Raw genomic sequence first — 21,623 nt, forward strand, 5'->3', positions numbered from 1 at the left:
AACAATAACGAGGCTATATACAGGGGTACCGGTACCGAGTCAATGTGCGGGGGTACAGGTTAGTCCAGGTAATTTGTGAAGTATGCACAGATAATAAACAGCGAGTAGCAGCATTGTAAAAACAAAGAGGGTGGGGTCAATGTAAATGATCTGGGTGGTCATTTGCATATCGCATAGGTCAGTGCCAACTTGTTGTGTAATTACAGTGTCCTAATATGCAGATATTCGCTGTGTCGTCTCTTCTGGTCTAAGTATTATCCTCCCATGCAAAGCAGGACTGATTAACAGTGTAAATGGCTGTTTTCTTGAGACCATGCTTGGAACAAACTACACCTGCCCTGTTCCTAAACTGCATTCACAACCCGCGTATCACTGAAAATAATACGAAGTGCTCTGAGACCAGGTTGCACTGACTCTGCGGCTTCCTGTGTTCCATATCTGGAATGAACTATCCAATGGAGCAAAGAAATGCAAGATGGGAGTGGTTCCGTTATGAGGTCACGGTGGGGGGCTGAACTACCAAGTGGGCGCAGCAGCAGACGTAGAGAGCTACACTGGAGGACGATAACATGAGGGAGACACACTGAATCTGCGGTATCAGGAAAACATTTTGTTTCAATTAGGCAAAGCGAATCTCGCGTAACAAAACGAATAGAGTAACCTATTGGGCTTCCACGAGAGGGAACGGATAGATTATAGAGCATTTCTGTTGCAGTTATGGACGAACTGAATAAGAAGAATTCCCTTGCTTTCTGAGAGCGAGACGGAGTGACTCGGAGGGGAAGGAGAGGAGACGGATGAGTACAGTGAAGAAAGTTTCCAGTTCTTAAAACAAACTGAAACTCACGATTTACAGTGCGTAACGAAGAAACCATGTATGGGATAGTTGCAGTTTCATGAGCATTTTGACGGATCGTTTTCTTTCCTGGTTTACAAGCAACGGGGCAAAAGTTTCTCTAACTGAAAGTATTACAACCTACAGCACAAATCTAGACGGTTTACCGGAACTTTGAGCCTCTTTAGAAGAACTGCGTGGTGCTTTTCGCGTTGCATAGTTTATCTGTTTTTTTTTTTTTTTTACCTCGCTGGACTGGTGATTGGGGGTCTGGGGGGGGGGGGCGTTGTGGATATATATACATCAAATTCTACATGGCCTCTGCCAGGATGTACCTTATAACGAGATTAATTCTGATCTCCCTGATTTGTAAGAGCAGCCTGGCACTTTTATGTCTGCCGTGTGATGAGTCTAAATGCGAGGAGCCAAAGCATTGCTCTGGCGCGGTTGTGCTCGGTATCTGCGGCTGCTGCTCGGTCTGCGCCAAGCAGAAAAACGAAAGCTGCGGTGGTGTCTACGGTCTGTATGGGACTTGCGACCGCGGGCTGCGGTGCGTGATCAGATCGCCGCTAAACGGTGGATCCATCACGCAGTATGAGGTCGGAGTCTGTGAAGGTTTGTATTCTATTTACACTGTTTCATCATTATGAACAGAGCCTATGCTCTGTTTAAAAGTTAACAGAAAACATGTCCATTGTACAAATGTATGGTTCCACTTCGGCGACGCATGGCAGTCTATTATAAGCTATTGTCTCAAAATCAGATAGCGGAACACAATGCATAATAGGCTATATCATATAGAATGCATTCAAATGACTTGAAACGAATAGCAATGAGCAATGTTTGAGTTCTACAGAATGTGCACCTGGCATTTATGTCATGATATATAATACATTCTTAGTCATATTGCTCTAGTAGGCTACTAAAAGTTAGTACACAGTAATAGGCCTAATAATGTTGTGTTAATAATAATGCTGAACATTCGTTTATTATTTTGTGGCTACTAGGAAGTTGTTACTATTTTACTATTTTCAAAAGTGAATGCTGTTGCTTTCCATGCTGTTTATTTATATAGTCAAGGTAGAGCTATAACTTGCAGTTGCATAAACGTGTCTCTCCATGCTGCTTGTTTGGCGGTATGGTGGGGGTCTGGAATAAGAGAGATATTGAGCAAGCGAGATGGTTAATGTGTTTGCAGCATGTCAGTTTTCCAATTATTTAGGGTATCGCTAACGGATTCATTGCTGTTGTTGGACGCGGTGCCAGCTCCTCTCTTTCCGCCGAGGCTTGTATGTTTTTCAAAGGAATATCTGCTATGCAACTCAACATACGCTTCAGACCGGTATGTTTTACATTGCCACAAACGAATAGGACGTGCCCATCAAATAGGGTGGGCTACCTGGAATCACAGGTGTAGCCTATTATATTTTGTGGCTATGTAGTGTTCGCAATTCGCGGTGACTCAATTAGTTACGCGGCTGTCTCGGCTCTCTAGAATGCTGTAGTTTTGCGCAAGTTTATATTGCCAAATTGCACTTGTGGAATGTTGGTGAAGGTGCTCGATTCCTTGAACATTGAAGAAAAATAAATATGAATCACATCTGAGAGATTTTTATTCTATATTTCATTCCTTATACATGGCATAATCAATGTTTTCAATACAACCGACAAAATTTCATGTGATTTCGTTGAAACAACGTGGAAAACTGATTGGATTTGCAAAAAGTCATCAACATAAGGAAATGTATTTTTTTCATCCAGCTCTTAACCCAAATCCAATGTCAGGGTGACATTTTCGTGGGGATTTCACGTTGAATTCACGTTAGTTCACAACTCAACCAAATGCAGCACTCCCTTTCATACATTAAGGGAAGAATTCGGCAGTACCTGTATGGTTAGTGAGAAAGTCCATATTGCAAATGTACGGTCCCTTACTAGACGTCCGAAATCGTTTGTAAAATTCGCGGACGGCGTCGGGCCGAGCGGCAGGGCCGGACCTACCAGGAAGTCATCAAATGAACGTTGTCGGACATTCGGTTTCCGTTTTACAAAAATAATAAGATTTATGTCATTTTTCCCATGTCCCGGAAATTCCCACAAGAGGGCATAAGCAATCATATGGCTATTGCTACAAAACATCACGATTCACGACGGGGCCTTATCTCGAAAACTGAAAATATTTAGAAGCCGAAACTCGGTGAGCGTAGGGGCGGCATAATGGGCAGTTGGCCCTGAACAAGATGGCGTCTAGGCCTCAACGGTTTTTGAGTTATGGCCATTTATCTGGGATTAAAGGTCCAAAATGAAAATAGAGAAATTCTTTTTCCACTTCACGTCAAAGTCAAGGAGCCTCCGGTGTCAATAAAAAAGAACCAGCCATTTATCTATCGTCATTTAAGAGAAATCGTACAACGACACCTTGGTGATGTTCACGGATAGGTGTTTTTTTTTTTTCAACGGTTACAGATCCAGTTGCAGGTTGTTCTTACGAATCTTTGTAAAGTGTGCTGCGGAGCTCTGCGAGATTTCTGTGATTTTCTATGATTTTCTGAAATAACACACACTCACTAAACCCTCCGTAAATAACTCAGTTCTTAACGTAAAGACTTAAAACTCGGGATTCTGTAAAGGCATACCCCAATCATGATATGAGTTTATTTATAGCTTCCTGTGCCAACCGGAAGTGCCTTTAATGGTGTCACAGTGGCAGTTTCCATGGGTTAAAAAGGTCAGATCTTTTCAAAACTTCATATGTGTGACTAGGTAACCCTCGTGAACTGTAAATCAGTCATTTCTCCCAGCAGATGTCAAAGAAAAGCTCTCACACGCACACACAGCAAGGATGGAGTGAAAAAGTGTGGTTCTTAAAGACACAGAGAGCAGGCAATGGCATAAACATAATGTCTAGGCCGTGCCGAGTTCAACGAGATATCCCGCTTGACCGTAGCTCGCTCGGTCTGAGCGCAGCGACCATTAGAAAAGTAGGCCCAAAATGAAGCCTGCCCCACAACGTCATTTGCTTTTGGGTGACAGTGAGAGAACCGTTAGGGTGAGAAGCACAATTCGACCTCAGGTATGTTCCTAAGGTCCTTCCGATCCGTGCAAGCCTAACGTTGACAGTGTGGCATTAACCCTTAATAGTTAAAAGATGGTGTTTACTTCAAAAAGTTTGCATTGATTTCTCTCCCCATAGGAATACATTGCCTTTACCCCTAAATTCAACCTGAAGTCTATATGGGTTATGAATGCCGTATGAACCTGTCTTTGGTAACAGTCCATCAGGCCAGTATGAGGTCTACCTGTGTTGATTCTAAGCTTCCTGGACCAACCGGAAGTGGTTAAAATCACCCTAAAAGTGTTTTTCCATTACCTGCCTGCAGTTTGATAGACATAGTGCATTCAACCCTGTGTAAATCAGTCAATTCTTAACGTAAGGACTTAAAACTCAGGATTCTGTAAAAGCATAGCCCAGTGAGGATATGTGTTGACTTATAGCTTCCTGTGACAACCGGAAGTGCCTTAATTGGTGTCTCAGGGGCTGTTTCGAGGGGTTAAAAAGTCAGATCTGTCCAAAACTTCATATGTGTGATTAGGCAACCCCCATGAACTGTAAATCAGTCATTTTTCCCATAAAATTTCAAAGGAAAACTAAATCACACAGACACACAACTTGGAAGGAGGGACGTATTGGGGGTTGTAGAGACAGACAGTGCCTCCAATAGTTAGCTTTGTTCGAGCTAAAAAAGAACCGTCAGACCTAGAGTTCCGAAACTTTAGAAACCTGTTCTAGACCTCGGGTCGATAGTGCGTGGTGAGTTAGGTGGCTCTAGAAGGTTCTCGGACCGAGAAATAGCCTCGTACATTTGCAATGATTTCAATTCATTTTGACCATTACGAAAATGGCGACATTTAGAAAAGTCTCAGAGACACAAGACTAGGTGCATTGGAACCGGCTCGGCCCATAGAGACGGACCCCAACGTTTCGGTCCGATAGCTCATTCAAGGACCCCATAGCAAGGCATGGAAAAAAGTGGATTTTCAGCACCAATTAGGGTTTTACTCGGGCACCGAAGGACCTATCGAGCCGAAACTCGGGATTCGGGGTCGCCTCACATAGGCCTTCACATAATGTCTGACCTGGACCCGCAGCTAGAACGTAACTATGTGTTTTACGTTTTTATTATGTTTTAAACTAATGGCGCTGTGAATTATGGGCCTGCTCTGACATATGTGATAGTTGGCTTCTAAATTAGTTGGAAAAAGTGGGTTTGGTGTCAATTGGTATCAGTTTGGTGTCAGAATGACATCTAATTGACTGGTGGACACTGACTTGCTAGTTGACTTTTGTACATTAGCAATATGTTTAAACGGAGAGGGACCATCACCAAAATGGCATTCTGAAATCAACACAAAAAATGGCATCACCATAGTCTCCAGGCTGTGCAGAGTTCAACGAGACGCCCCGCTTGACCGTAGCTCGCTCTGAGTGCAGCGACCTTGAAAAAAAGAAGGCGCAAAAGGAAGCCTGGCCCTCAATGTCATTTGCTTTTGGGTGACAGTGAGAGAACCGTTAGGGTGAGAAGCACAATTCGACCTCAGGTACGTTCCTAAGGTCCTTCCGATCCGTGCAAGCCTAACGTTGACCGTGTGGCATTAACCCTTAATAGTTAAAAGAAGGTGTTTACTTCAAAGAGTTTGCATTGACTTCTCTCCCCATAGGAATACATTGCCTTTACCCCTAAATTCAACCTGAAGTCTATATGGGTTATGAATGCCGTATGAACCTGTCTTTGGTAACAGTCCATCAGGCCAGTATGAGGTCTACCTGTGTTGATTCTAAGCTTCCTGGACCAACCGGAAGTGGTTAAAATCACCCTAAAAGTGTTTTTCCATTACCTGCCTGCAGTTTGATAGACATAGTGCATTCAACCCTGTGTAAATCAGTCAATTCTTAACGTAAGGACTTAAAACTCAGGATTCTGTAAAAGCATAGCCCAGTGAGGATATATGTTGACTTATAGCTTCCTGTGACAACCGGAAGTGCCTTAATTGGTGTCTCAGGGGCTGTTTCGAGGGGTTAAAAAAGTCAGATCTTTTCAAAACTTCATATGTGTGACTAGGTAACCCTCATGAACTGTAAATCAGTCATCTCTCCCAACAGATGTCAAAGAAAAGCTCTCACACGCACACACAGCAAGGATGGAGTGAAAAAGTGTGGTTCTCAAAGACACAGAGAGCAGGCAATGGCATAAACATAATGTCTAGGCCGTGCCGAGTTCAACGAGATATCCCGCTTGACCGTAGCTCGCTCGGTCTGAGCGCAGCGACCATTAGAAAAGTAGGCCCAAAATGAAGCCTGCCCCACAACGTCATTTGCTTTTGGGTGACAGTGAGAGAACCGTTAGGGTGAGAAGCACAATTCGACCTCAGGTACGTTCCTAAGGTCCTTCCGATCCGTGCAAGCCTAACCTTGACCGTGTGGCATTAACCCTTAATAGTTAAAAGATGGTGTTTACTTCAAATAGTTTGCATTGATTTCTCTCCCCATAGGAATACATTGCCTGCACCCCTAAATTCAACCTGAAGTCTATATGGGTTATGAATGCCGTATGAACCTGTCTTTGGTAACAGTCCATCAGGCCAGTATGAGGTCTACCTGTGTTGATTCTAGGCTTCCTGGACCAACCGGAAGTGGTTAAAATCACCCTAAAAGTGTTTTTCCATTACCTGCCTGCAGTTTGATAGACATAGTGCATTCAACCCTGTGTAAATCAGTCAATTCTTAACGTAAGGACTTAAAACTCAGGATTCTGTAAGTTTCTATGTCAATCAAGACATGGGTTTACTTATAGCTTCCTGTGCCAACCGGAAGTGCCTTTAATGTTGTCACAGTGGCAGTTTCCAAGGGTTAAAAAGGTCAGATCTTTTCAAAACTTCATATGTGTGACTAGGTAACCCTCATGAACTGTAAATCAGTCATTTCTCCCAACAGATGTCAAAGAAAAGCTCTCACACGCACACACAGCAAGGATGGAGTGAAAAAGTGCGGTTCTCAAAGACACAGAGAGCAGGCAATGGCATAAACATAATCTCTAGGCCGTGCCGAGTTCAACGAGATATCCCGCTTGACCGTAGCTCGCTCGGTCTGAGCGCAGCGACCATTAGAAAAGTAGGCCCAAAATGAAGCCTGCCCCACAACGTCATTTGCTTTTGGGTGACAGTGAGAGAACCGTTAGGGTGAGAAGCACAATTCGACCTCAGGTACGTTCCTAAGGTCCTTCCGATCCGTGCAAGCCTAACCTTGACCGTGTGGCATTAACCCTTAATAGTTAAAAGAAGGTGTTTACTTCAAATAGTTTGCATTGACTTCTCTCCCCATAGGAATACATTGCCTGCACCCCTAAATTCAACCTGAAGTCTATATGGGTTATGAATGCCGTATGAACCTGTCTTTGATAACAGTCCATCAGGCCAGTATGAGGTCTACCTGTGTTGATTCTAGGCTTCCTGGACCAACCGGAAGTGGTTAAAATCACCCTAAAAGTGTTTTTCCATTACCTGCCTGCAGTTTGATAGACATAGTGCATTCAACCCTGTGTAAATCAGTCAATTCTTAACGTAAGGACTTAAAACACAGGATTCTGTAAAAGCATAGCCCAGTGAGGATATGTGTTGACTTATAGCTTCCTGTGCCAACCGGAAGTGCCTTAATTGGTGTCTCAGGGGCTGTTTCGAGGGGTTAAAAAAGTCAGATCTGTCCAAAACTTCATATGTGTGATTAGGCAACCCCATGAACTGTAAATCAGTCATTTTTCCCATAAAATTTCAAAGGAAAACTAAATCACACAGACACACAACTTGGAAGGAGGGACGTATTGGGGGTTGTAGAGACAGACAGTGCCTCCAATAGTTAGCTTTGTTCGAGCTAAAAGAACCGTCAGACCTAGAGTTCCGAAACTTTAGAAACCTGTTCTAGACCTCGGGTCGATAGTGCGTGGTGAGTTAGGTGGCTCTAGAAGGTTCTCGGACCGAGAAATAGCCTCGTACATTTGCAATGATTTCAATTCATTTTGACCATTACGAAAATGGCGACATTTAGAAAAGTCTCAGAGACACAAGACTAGGTGCATTGGAACCGGCTCGGCCCATAGAGACGGACCCCAACGTTTCGGTCCGATAGCTCATTCAAGGACCCCATAGCAAGGCATGGAAAAAAGTGGATTTTCAACACCAATTAGGGTTTTACTCGGGCACCGAAGGACCTATCGAGCCGAAACTCGGGATTCAGGGTCGCCTCACATAGGCCTTCACATAATGTCTGACCTGGACCCGCAGCTAGAACGTAACTATGTGTTTTACGTTTTTATTATGTTTTAAACTAAAGGCGCTGTGAATTATGGGCCTGCTCTGACATATATGATAGTTGGCTTCTAAATGAGTTGGAAAAAGTGGGTTTGGTGTCAATTGGTATCAGTTTGGTGTCAAAATGACATCTAATTGACTGATGGACACTGACTTGCTAGTTGACTTTTGTACATTAGCAATATGTTTAAACGGAGAGGGACCATCACCAAAAGTGACATTCTGAAATCAACCCTAACGAGCCATGGAGATGAACCAGAATCACTGCCCAGCTATCCCGAGTTCATCGGGCCAGTCAATTTCACATTCCTGCAGGATTTTTATAGCATGACAAATTCGTGATGGTACCTGCCCATTGAACCATATTGCAAATGCACAGTGACTTTGCAAAAGTGAGAAAACATAAACAAATGGACATGATGAAATCAACACAACGAGTGATGGAAATGTACAACTATCACTGCTCAGCCATCCTGTGTTCATCAGACCAGTCAATTTTGCATTTTTGAGCATGTCAAATTTCATATGGTAAATGCACATTGAAACATATTGCAAATGCGCGCGCACTTGCAATATGATTCTATAGTGTAAAAACATCACCTAATGGACATGATGAAATCAACACAACGAGTGATGGAAATGTACAACTATCACTGCTCGGCCATCCTGTGTCCATCATACCAGTCAATTTTGCATTTTTGAGCATGTCAAATTTCATATGGTAAATGCACATTGAAACATATTGCAAATGCGCGCGCACTTGCAATATGATTCTATAGTGTAAAACATCACCTAATGGACATGATGAAATCAACACAACGAGTGATGGAAATGTACAACTATCACTGCCCGGCCATCCTGTGTTCCCATAGCGAGCATTAATATCAGAATGACCGGTAAATGCATTTACAACCATATTTTAATTTTTGGGTTACCAGTTGCACAACAATGCACGTGCATTTGCAATATGATTCTATAGTGAAAAAACATCACCTAATGGACATGATGAAATCAACACAACAAGTGATGGAAATGTACAACTATCACTGCTCAGCCATCCTGTGTTCATCAGACCAGTCAATTTTGCATTTTTGAGCATGTCAAATTTCATATGGTAAATGCACATTGAAACATATTGCAAATGCGCGCGCACTTGCAATATGATTCTATAGTGTAAAAACATCACCTAATGGACATGATGAAATCAACACAACGAGTGATGGAAATGTACAACTATCACTGCTCGGCCATCCTGTGTCCATCAGACCAGTCAATTTTGCATTTTTGAGCATGTCAAATTTCATATGGTAAATGCACATTGAAACATATTGCAAATGCGCGCGCACTTGCAATATGATTCTATAGTGTAAAAACATCACCTAATGGACATGATGAAATCAACACAACGAGTGATGGAAATGTACAACTATCACTGCTCGGCCATCCTGTGTTCCCATAGCGGGCATTAATATCAGAATGACCGGTAAATGCATTCACAACCATATTTTCATTTTTGGGTTACCAGGTGCCTATTTTCAATCACCAGTTGCACAACATGCGTATCCATCAGAATATTTTAAACAGTCCATAAAGCACTCAGGACTGCCCCCATAGATAGAGGGCCGTAGTAGGGTACTCCCATAGCGGGCATGGATAATAGGAGTCCCGGTAAATGCATTTACAACCATATTTTAATTTTTGGGTTACCAGTTGCACAACAATGCACGTGCATTTGCAATATGATTCTATAGTGAAAAACATCACCTAATGGACATGATGAAATCAACACAACAAGTGATGGAAATGTACAACTATCACTGCTCGGCCATCCTGTGTTCATCAGACCAGTCAATTTCACATTCCTGCAGGATTTTTATAGCATGACAAATTCGTGATGGTACCTGCCCATTGAACCATATTGCAAATGCACAGTGACTTTGCAAAAGTGAGAAAACATAAACAAATGGACATGATGAAATCAACACAACAGGTGATGGAAATGTACAACTATCACTGCTCAGCCATCCTGTGTTCATCAGACCAGTCAATTTTGCATTTTTGAGCATGTCAAATTTCATATGGTAAATGCACATTGAAACATATTGCAAATGCGCGTGCACTTGCAATATGATTCTATAGTGAAAAACATCACATAATGGACATGATGAAATCAACACAACGAGTGATGGAAATGTACAACTATCACTGCTCGGCCATCCTGTGTCCATCAGACCAGTCAATTTTGCATTTTTGAGCATGTCAAATTTCATATGGTAAATGCACATTGAAACATATTGCAAATGCGCGCGCACTTGCAATATGATTCTATAGTGTAAAAACATCACCTAATGGACATGATGAAATCAACACAACGAGTGATGGAAATGTACAACTATCACTGCCCGGCCATCCTGTGTTCCCATAGCGAGCATTAATATCAGAATGACCGGTAAATGCATTTACAACCATATTTTTATTTTTGGGTTACCAGTTGCACAACAATGCACGTGCATTTGCAATATGATTCTATAGTGTAAAAACATCACCTAACGGAGATGATGAAATCAACACAACGAGTGATGGAAATGTACAACTATCACTGCTCGGCCATCCTGTGTTCATCAGACCAGTCAATTTCACATTCCTGCAGGATTTTTATAGCATGACAAATTCGTGATGGTACCTGCCCATTGAACCATATTGCAAATGCACAGTGACTTTGCAAAAGTGAGAAAACATAAACAAATGGACATGATGAAATCAACACAACAGGTGATGGAAATGTACAACTATCACTGCTCAGCCATCCTGTGTCCATCAGACCAGTCAATTTTGCATTTTTGAGCATTTCAAATTTCATATGGTAAATGCACATTGAAACATATTGCAAATGCGCGCGCACTTGCAATATGATTCTATAGTGAAAAAACATCACCTAATGGACATGATGAAATCAACACAACGAGTGATGGAAATGTACAACTATCACTGCTCGGCCATCCTGTGTCCATCAGACCAGTCAATTTTGCATTTTTGAGCATGTCAAATTTCATATGGTAAATGCACATTGAAACATATTGCAAATGCGCGCGCACTTGCAATATGATTCTATAGTGTAAAAACATCACCTAATGGACATGATGAAATCAACACAACGAGTGATGGAAATGTACAACTATCACTGCCCGGCCATCCTGTGTTCCCATAGCGAGCATTAATATCAGAATGACCGGTAAATGCATTTACAACCATATTTTAATTTTTGGGTTACCAGTTGCACAACAATGCACGTGCATTTGCAATATGATTCTATAGTGAAAAACATCACCTAATGGACATGATGAAATCAACACAACAAGTGATGGAAATGTACAACTATCACTGCTCTGCCCATTGCCATCCTGTGTCCATCAGACCAGTCAATTTTGCATTTTTGAGCATTTCAAATTTCATATGGTAAATGCACATTGAAACATATTGCAAATGCGCGCGCACTTGCAATATGATTCTATAGTGTAAAAACATCACCTAATGGACATGATGAAATCAACACAACGAGTGATGGAAATGTACAACTATCACTGCTCGGCCATCCTGTGTCCATCAGACCAGTCAATTTTGCATTTTTGAGCATTTCAAATTTCATATGGTAAATGCACATTGAAACATATTGCAAATGCGCGCGCACTTGCAATATGATTCTATAGTGTAAAAACATCACCTAATGGACATGATGAAATCAACACAACGAGTGATGGAAATGTACAACTATCACTGCCCGGCCATCCTGTGTTCCCATAGCGAGCATTAATATCAGAATGACCGGTAAATGCATTTACAACCATATTTTTATTTTTGGGTTACCAGTTGCACAACAATGCACGTGCATTTGCAATATGATTCTATAGTGTAAAAACATCACCTAACGGAGATGATGAAATCAACACAACGAGTGATGGAAATGTACAACTATCACTGCTCGGCCATCCTGTGTTCATCAGACCAGTCAATTTTGCATTTTTGAGCAAGGTCAAATTTCATATGGTAAATGCACATTGAAACATATTGCAAATGCACGTGCACTTGCAATATGATTATATAGTGAAAAACATCACAAAATGGACATGATGAAGTCAACACAACGAGTGATGGAAAGGAACAACTATCACTGCCCGGCCATCCCGAGTTCATCAGGCCAGTCAATTTTGCATTTCTGCAGGATTTTTGAGCATGTCAAATTTCTTACGTCATTTGGCCCACAAAAAAATCCTTATGCACAATTTAAAAAAATATATAAAAAAATATGATAATAAAATTGGACAAAAGTATATTCATACAGTTCTTACACATGTGTAATTGACAAAAAATTGAAAGAATTTCAAAAACGGTCCAGAAAGCACTTTTTTAAGGGTGTGTGAAGTTTTTACAAAATTTTGACATTTTTGACTTTTGACTTTTGACTTCCTATGAAATCATATTGGAATTGGACAAAACATATTCCTTATGCGCATGTAAAAAAAAAAAAAAAAAAATTATGATAATAAAATTGGACAAAAGTATATTCATACAGTTCTTACACATGTGTAATTGACAAAAAATCGAAAGAATTTCGAAAAACGGTCCAGAAAGCACTTTTTATGGGTGTGTGAAGTTTTTACAAAATTTTGACATTTTTGACTTTTGACTTTTTGACTTCCTATGAAATCATATTGGAATTGGACAAAACATATTCCTTATGCGCATATAAAAAAAAAAAAAATTATGATAATAAAATTGGACAAAAGTATATTCATACAGTTCTTACACATGTGTAATTGACAAAAAAATCGAAAGAATTTCGAAAAACGGTCCAGAAAGCACTTTTTTAAGGGGTGATAAGTTTTTGAAAAAAGTTCATTTTTTCAAAATTTTACTTTTGGACATTGATTTGGGTTACATATCCAATATGAAAAACCCCGGTGGAGCGCATTTGCCCCCTGTTGAATTTTTAAAGTGTTACAACTGGCAATTACCATATGGCATTTGCAATACACTTTGGATGAATCAACGCCGAATTGGGTGGTATTGGCCAATGTGTATATGGTTTGTCCGATGCCAATGACATGCCATTCATTTTTGTCCAATACAGGGGGGTATTCCCTTACAACTATAGAATCTGAGTGGAGAGGAAACGGATATAATGAGTTTAAAGTGCAAATTAAATTGTATTTGTCACATGCGCGGAATACAACAGATGGAAGACTTAACAGTGAAATGCTTTCTTACAAGCCCTTAACCAACAATGCTTTTTAAGAAGTTAATAATTAAAAAAAAAAGTGTTAAGTAAAAAATAGATTAATGTCAGCCAAAGCCAGTGACACTCACTGATCACTCTCAATTTGGACAATCACACCGGGTAAGGGTTTAAGTGGCTTACCCCGAGCTCACATCCAACAGATCCCCAGAACAGGTCCTGGCTAACAGTTCACCTCTAACAGATCCCCAGAACAGTACCTGGCTAACAGCTCACCTCTAACAGATCCCCAGAACAGTACCTGGCTAACAGCTCACCTCTAACAGATCCCCAGAACAGGTCCTGGCTAACAGTTCACCTCTAACAGATCCCCAGAACAGTACCTGGCTAACAGCTCACCTCTAACAGATTCCCAGAACAGTACCTGGCTAACAGCTCACCTCTAATAGATCCCCAGAACAGTACCTGGCTAACAGCTCACCTCTAACAGATCCCCAGAACACTGCCCGGCTAACAGCTCATCTCCAACAGATCCCCAGAACACTGCCTGGCTAACAGCTCATCTCCAACAGATCCCTAGAACACTGCCCGGCTAACAGCCCATCTCCAACAGATCCCTAGAACACTGCCCGGCTAACAGCTCATCTCCAACAGATCCCTAGAACACTGCCCGGCTAACAGCTCATCTCCAACAGATCCCTAGAACACTGCCCGGCTAACAGCTCATCTCCAACAGATCCCTAGAACACTGCCCGGCTAACAGCTCACCTCCAACAGATCCATAGAACACTGCCCGGCTAACAGCTCATCTCCAACAGATCCCTAGAACACTGCCCGGCTAACAGCTCACCTCCAACAGATCCCCAGAACACTGCCCGGCTAACAGCTCATCTCCAACAGATCCCCAGAACACTGCCTGGCTAACAGCTCATCTCCAATAGATCCCCAGAACACTGCCTGGCTAACAGCTCATCTCCAACAGATCCCCAGAACACTTCCCGGCTAACAGCTCATCTCCAATAGATCCCCAGAACACTGCCTGGCTAACGGGACAACATGTAACAAAGAGCACCATCAGACTGGATTCTCTCTGGAGGCTCTGGGGGTTCAGGGTCGTCCCACCCCAGTTAGTGCTGTCGGATGGTCAGGGTCTCAGGGGATATTATCTACTCTCTGCCACAGAAGTTACATTACCGCCCAGGCAGCTGGGCAGGCAGGCTTACAGGCAGCTCCAGCTTCAGGCCATTTCACTGCCTTCAGGTTCTCAGCACAGCAGCACTGCAATGTCCTTTACAACATACTGACTCTCTGACACCCTATCTGTCGTTTCTATTTCTACATCATTTTGCCATTGCATAGTTTGACAGCCATTTGAGTGAAAAACAACTGCAATGATTATTGTTATCCGACTCTGAAAAGGAGAACAGCACCACCACAAAAGTGTTTGTAGTCAGTCATTGACATGGTTTTTGAAGTATGTGGAATAATAATCTCTCATGAATATGTATGCATGTCTCACTGAATTATACATCTTTCACAGAATGTTTAGAGGAACAAGAGGAGGAAGGAATGAGTGTTTCCTGTTCACGCGGGCCTATTAAAGAGGAAATTGTGATAAGGAATAGGTTCTACCCTGTCCTTGATGTTAACCATATTGGAAGTCATTGATTACGTGCACCAGTTGTTTAGCGTCTGAAAGGTCTGTCTCATAGGAATAGCTTCCAGGTCTACCGGGGGGCAAAATGCAAATAATAAAAAAATATATACCATTTAGCAGATGCTTTTATCCAAAGAAACGTACAAAACAATAAGTACATAACATGTTTGTGTATGTGGCAGCATTTGGAATCAAACCCACAACCCTGTTGTTACTACACCACCTTCCCCTAGCCTCAGTGGGGCTTACACAATAGGGTCTTCTTGAGGTTGTCTGTCACACAACGCAGAGCCTTCAAGTGAGCCCAAATGGCAAAGCTATAACTGTGAATGACTTTGAAGTGACACTGTTCTAAATAGGTGTGCCATGTATCCCAAGCATGATTTTATTTTATTTTATTAGGATCTCTTTTAGTCCCCATTTGGACTAATCTTCCAAGAGTCCTTAACATTAAAATACAATTTATAATATAAACACACTTTCACATATAACACACTATTACAAACATACACTAGCATAATGACCCAATAAATACTCAATCTAAAAAAATATTGATTCTTCATCTACTATAGTCCCACAATATTTCTATATACTATATTTAAATGGTTTTTAAATAATGTTTAAACGTATATATTGAAAGGTTTCTAGTTTGCTCAGTTAATTTATTCCATTTCTTTATTGCTCTAAATCGAAATGTTCTTTTGCCCATTTCTTTTTTCTGTCTCGATAACGCATAGATGGTGGACAATCTATTCCTAGTATTTACGGAATGTCTGTCTCTTACCAACTGAATACCGTTGTGAATAGAACTTGGCCGTTTTAAATGATGTATATTATAAAATAAGATAAGCATGGTCTTTTCAATTATCTTGTCGATAGATGACCAACCAAGAACAAGCATGGAGTTCCTTGCACACCACGGTGTCACAATATACCATTGTCACATTGTTTGAGTGGCTCTTGGGTGTTGTCCCATTAATGTTCATGGTCTCTCAATGAGTAATAGGCTAAATAAACCAGATGACAATTGTACAATTACAGAAATGGTTAAGTAATGATCATAACCAATGAGTCTATGAGAAAATGACTGGTTTGTTTCCAGCGTGGATTATCATTGTGGTTATGAATTCATCTAAAGATAATTAATCAACCATTGGACTGTGGTCAGTACAAGATTCATTTCATCAGTGCCTTTCAAATCTAAAATAAAGTCCCTCCATGGAGGCCCAGTAGCAGTGTTGATCAAATGTTGATTGTAAAATTAAATGTCATTGAGATAAGACCAGGGCTGTGCCAAAAAGCTAGAAAAACATGCACTCACTGCATGCTGTGCAATATGGCTGGATCCCTTGTTTTTCAAATGGTAATGTGGCGAAATGAAATTGGTTTCTTTCTATACTGAACAAAAATATAAACGCAATTTGTAAAGTGTTGGTCCCATTTTTCATGAGCTAAAATAAAAAGATCCCAGAAATGTTCCATACTTTCAAAAAGCTTATTTCTCTGAAATTCTGTGTACAAATTTGTTTATATCCCTGTTAGTGAGCATTTCTTCTTTGGTAGATTAGCTCAGTTGGTAGATTATGGTCCTTGCAATTCCAGGATAGTGGGTTCAATCCTGGGGCCACACATACTTAAAACATGTATGTACGCATAAATGCTATATGTTATAGGTTTCACCCCGTGGAAATTATGGTCTGAATGGATTGGAGCCATGATGGCGGACTCCATCAAGCTGGGTGACACCATGGCTGTGTCCCAAATGGCACCCTATTCCCTATGTAGTGCACCACTTTTGTCCAGAGCCGTATGGGAATAGCGTGCCATATGGGACACAGACAGTGGTCTGGATTAACGTCCTCTTTGGCAGAGCCACTATGACATGATGGAGCAAGCTAAGTGATTATCATGGCTGTCTTGTTTCAAAGATAATCATTTTATGCAACAAAAAATAGTTTGTGTTGTTATTATAGTGAACAAAAATATCAACACAACATGTAAAGTGTTGGTCCCATGTTTCGAGCTGAAATAAAAGATCCCAGAAATGTTCCATACGCACAAAAATGTTATTTCTCTCAAATTTGGTGCACAAATCTGTCTACATACCTGTTAGTGAGCATTTCTCCTTTGTGAAGATAATCCATCCACCTGACAGGTGTGGAATATCAAGAAACTGATTAAACAGCATGATCATTACACAGGTGCACCTTGTGCTAGGAAAATAAAAGGCCATTCTAAATGTGCAGTTTTGCCACACAGCACAATGCCACAGATGTCTCAAGTTTTGATGGAGCGTGCAATTGGCATGCTGACTGCTGTAATGTCCACCCGAGCTGTTGCCAGAGAATTTAATGTTCCTTTCTTGACAACCGCAGACCGACCACGTGTAACCACGCCAGCCAAGGACCTCCACATCCGTCTTCTTCACCTGCGGGTTCATCTGAGCAGAGGGAGGGAGGGTGGGGGGTACTTCTGTCTGTAATAAAAAAAGAAAACCATGCTGATTGGCTGTGCCTGGCCCCAAACTGGGTGGGCCTATGCCCTCCCAGGCCCACCCATGGTTGCGTCCCTGCCCTGTCATGTGAAATCCATAGATTAGGGCCTAATTTATTTATTTAAATTGACTGATTTATATGAACTATAACTCAGTAAAATCTTTGACATTGTTGCATGTTGCGTTTATATTTTCGTTTATATTTTTGTTCAGTATACATAGACATGACTGTCTTCTGTCAGGAAGATGGTTAAAACGTTGAGAGGAACTAGGACACGTATTTGTCTTGTTTTAACAGTTTACTCTTAGAATGTGTGCACTTGGCTCACAGAAGCGTATCTGAAAGGTAGCGAAGCTGGTTGCTTGTCAGACTGGCAAGCCTGATGCCAAATAATTTAGTGCTTTAAAGAAAACATTAAATCATTCTGAGTGACAAAAAACAGGAATCCAATGTAACAGAGATTCTAACACGAGGATAGAATGTTCTGTTTGTGTGTGTTCTGCTGCTGTTTAGCATTCATCTCTAGCTTCTCTATACAAGCTACATGCATGCTATGGCATAAGGGTTGGAGAGGAATAATAATAATAATATATTTGCTTAGCTCACACCCTTGTCTAAGGCGACATGCATAGGTTACATTTTTACTCTGTGATGTTAGCCATTTATGCAGCTGGGGTATTTACAAAATGAGATCCACAAAAATCCATTCCCAAGAGCTTCCTGTTAGACAGATGACCACCTGGGACTTACAGACAGGGTTTTAAGGTGCAGTTCTCTAAATGGGGTTTAAAGATACAGTTCTCTAAACCAGGTTTAAAGGTTAGTTTCGCCTGAACAAGATTTAAAGGTGCAGTTCTCTAAACAGGGTTTAAAGGTGCAGTTCTCCTAAACAAGCTTTAAATATGAAGTTCTCTAAACAAGATTTATGCTGCTGCTACTCTCTGTTTATCATATATGCATAGTCACTTTAACTATACATTCATGTACATACTACCTCAATTGGTCCGACCAACCAGTGCTCCCGCACATTGGCTAACAGGGCTATCTGCATTGTGTCCCGCCACCCACCACCTGCCAACCCCTCTTTTACACTACTGCTACTCTCTGTTCATCATATATGCATAGTCACTTTAACCATATCTATATGTACATACTACCTCAATCAGCCCGACTAACCGGTGTCTGTATGTAGCCTCGCTACTGTATTTAGCCTAGTCTTTTTACTGTTGTTTTATTTCTTTACTTACCTAACACCTTTCTTGCACTATTGGTTAGAGCCTGTAAGTAAGCATTTCACTGTAATGTATTTGACGCACGTGACAAATAAACTTTGTTTTGATTTGAAGATTTAAAGGTAAAGTTCTCAAAACAAGATTTAAAGGTGAAGTTCTCTAAACAAGATCATTTGAAGGTGCAGTTCTCTAAACAGGGTTTAAAAGTGCAGTTCACCTAAACGGTACACCATATAGTGCTGCCATCACCTATTAAAAAAGGCGACAATAGTCATGCCTATTATAGGTATTGGTTGAAGCTCAGTGTTAAATAAAATCTCCCTATCATCATATGTAAGCCAATATGACACCAATCTTGATGAAATTTTGCAAATCAACTTCATTGGAAGTACACAACACACTCCCCGTCTCTCTTCATGAGCTGTCCGTCCATTACCAAGAACCACATACTAGATGTGTTAACAGGGTTGTTAGCAACTGAGTTTGAATTTCTTCAGGATTGGTGGGTCCCCTGCAATTAGCATGAGGTTGTAAGTAACAAGAACATTTCAGAGGACATAGATTAATATCAATATCAGATATGTCTAACTGCTGCACTGTCCAATGTACAGTAGCTATTACAGTGAAAGAATACCATGCTATTGTTTGAGGAAAGTGCACAGTTTTGAACATAAAAAGTTATTAATAAACAAATTTGGCACATTTGGGCAGTCTTGATTCAAAATGTGGACCTAAAAAAAGATAGGAGTCACAAAAAGCACAAATTGAGATAAAATGAATCATTAACCTTTGATGATCTTCATCAGATGACAATCATAGGACTTCATGTTACACAATACATGTATGTTTTATTTGATAAAGTTCATATATATATAAGAAATATGAGTTTACATTGGTTACGTTCACTAGTTCAAAAACATCCAGTGATTTTGCATACCCACATTGATTCAACAGAAATACTCATCATAAATGTAGATGATAATACAAGTTATACACATGGAATTATAGATATACCTCTCCTTATAATGCACCCACTGTGTCAGATTTCAAAAAAACTTTACGGAAAAAAAACAAACCATGCAATAATCTGAGACGGCGCTCAGAAAAATAATCAAATTAGCCACCATGTTGGAGTCAACAGAAACCAGAAATGATATGATAAATATTCCCTTACCTTTGATGATCTTCATCAAAATGCACTCCCAGGAATCACAGTTCCACAATAAATGCTTGATTTGTTCGATAATGTCCGTTATTTATGTCCAAGTAGCTACTTTTGTTAGCGCGTTTAGTACACATATCCAAACGCTCGTGCATTACTAAGGACAAAAACTTCAAAAGGTTATATTACAGGTCGAAGAAACATTTCAAACTAAGTATAGAATCAATCATTAGGATGTTTTTATCATAAATCTTCAATAAGGTTCCAACCGGAGAATTCCTTTGTGTCTAGAGGAGCAACGGAACGCAAGTCGATATCATGTGGAATGCACGTGACCAGGAAATGGCTCTCTGCCAGTAACCTGACTCATTCAGCTCTTATTCAGTCCCACAAGATGGTAGAAGCCGTATTCAAGTTTCTAAAGACGGTTGACATCTAATGGAAGCCCTAGGAAGTGCAACTTCATTCATATCCCAATGTGAATTTAATAGGGCCTGGGTTGAAAATATACAAACCTCAGATTTCTCACTTCCTGTTTGGATTTCTTCTCAGGTTTTTGCCTGCCATATGAGTTATGTTATACTCACAGACATCATTCAGACAGTTTTCAGAGTGTTTTCTATCCAATACTAATAATAATATGCATATATTAGCAACTGAGACTGAGGAGCAGGCCTTTTACTCTGTTCACCTCGAAAACCTTGGTAGAGCATGGATGGAATAGGCATTGTGTTGCTCATGAATTTCCCTTCTTTTCTGTTTCAGACCAATGCCTATTCTCACTTCAAACAAAGTCTTTTGTTTTTAATAACCACTATTATTGTTGTAGTAGGATGTCCCTTGGGCGTATCCGTACCTATGTAGGACATGCGAGGGTTAGGTTAATAAACAGGCTGGAGCTAGAACCTCGTTGTCGCACGTCCTTATTTTAGATCATACTACATGGTGTCAGAAGTGGTTTTAAATTCACATAAATGTGAAGGACATACCAAGTAAATCATACATTCAGGCTGTTTCAAAGCAGGGAGGGTACAGTGTTGGAGATAAAACAGCGCATATCATTATTTTGCTAGCTAACGAGCAAGGACTAGGTTACTGCTAAGCAACATGTTGCAAGAGGAAGAAGCTGGCGGGATTTCAGGGTTTGCGACTCCAAGTTCAACGGGCTCTGGTGCAAACACGGACAGGCCAGTGGCTAGTGCTGACGTATTTCGCATTAGTCCCCCGGAAAATTGGGTTTGTATGGACATTCAAAACTGGCCTAAATGGATCAGGCGCTTTGAAAGGTACAGGGTAGCATCAGGCTTAAACGTGAAAAATGAGGCATTTCAAGTTAATACACTGATCTACTCTATGGGTGATGAAGCCAAGGATATATTAAATGCTTCAACGTTGACGGAGGAAGAGAAACTTAACTACAGTGCCGTTAAAGACTGTTTTGAAATGCATTTTGTAGGGAGACACAACATTATTTTTGAGAGAGCTAGGTTTAATGCGCAAACAGGAGCAGGGTGAAACCACAGACAGTTTTATCACAGCTGTTCACAAACTAGCAGAACATTGTCAGTTTGGCGTGCTCAGGGAAGAGCTGATCTGAGATCGGATTGTAGTCGGAATAAGAAATAATTCACTTTCTGAAAAGTTACA

At 40.8% G+C, this 21,623-nt stretch overlaps 1 protein-coding gene and 1 long non-coding RNA gene across 2 annotated transcripts in view; one reads left to right on the top strand and one right to left on the bottom strand.

Annotated features, from left to right (window-relative positions):
- The first annotated feature begins 1,125 nt into the window (after positions 1-1,125).
- The window catches only part of LOC118368148 (cysteine-rich motor neuron 1 protein-like), a 192,957-nt gene continuing 172,459 nt past the window's right edge, over positions 1,126-21,623 (top strand). Inside the window, exon 1 of the mRNA XM_035751968.2 lies at positions 1,126-1,450. Coding sequence (XP_035607861.1) covers positions 1,150-1,450 — 301 coding nt within the window. The 5' untranslated portion in view covers positions 1,126-1,149. The remainder of the gene's footprint in view (positions 1,451-21,623) is intronic.
- LOC127915912 (uncharacterized) lies at positions 8,996-12,230 on the bottom strand. Its single transcript, XR_008092902.1, has 3 exons — positions 11,726-12,230; positions 10,350-11,132; positions 8,996-9,576 (listed from the first exon to the last, which is right to left on the bottom strand). It is a non-coding gene; the product is annotated as an uncharacterized LOC127915912 (long non-coding RNA).

This window comes from Oncorhynchus keta, chromosome 35, assembly GCF_023373465.1.
Source record: "Oncorhynchus keta strain PuntledgeMale-10-30-2019 chromosome 35, Oket_V2, whole genome shotgun sequence".
NCBI classification, from domain to species: domain Eukaryota; kingdom Metazoa; phylum Chordata; class Actinopteri; order Salmoniformes; family Salmonidae; genus Oncorhynchus; species Oncorhynchus keta.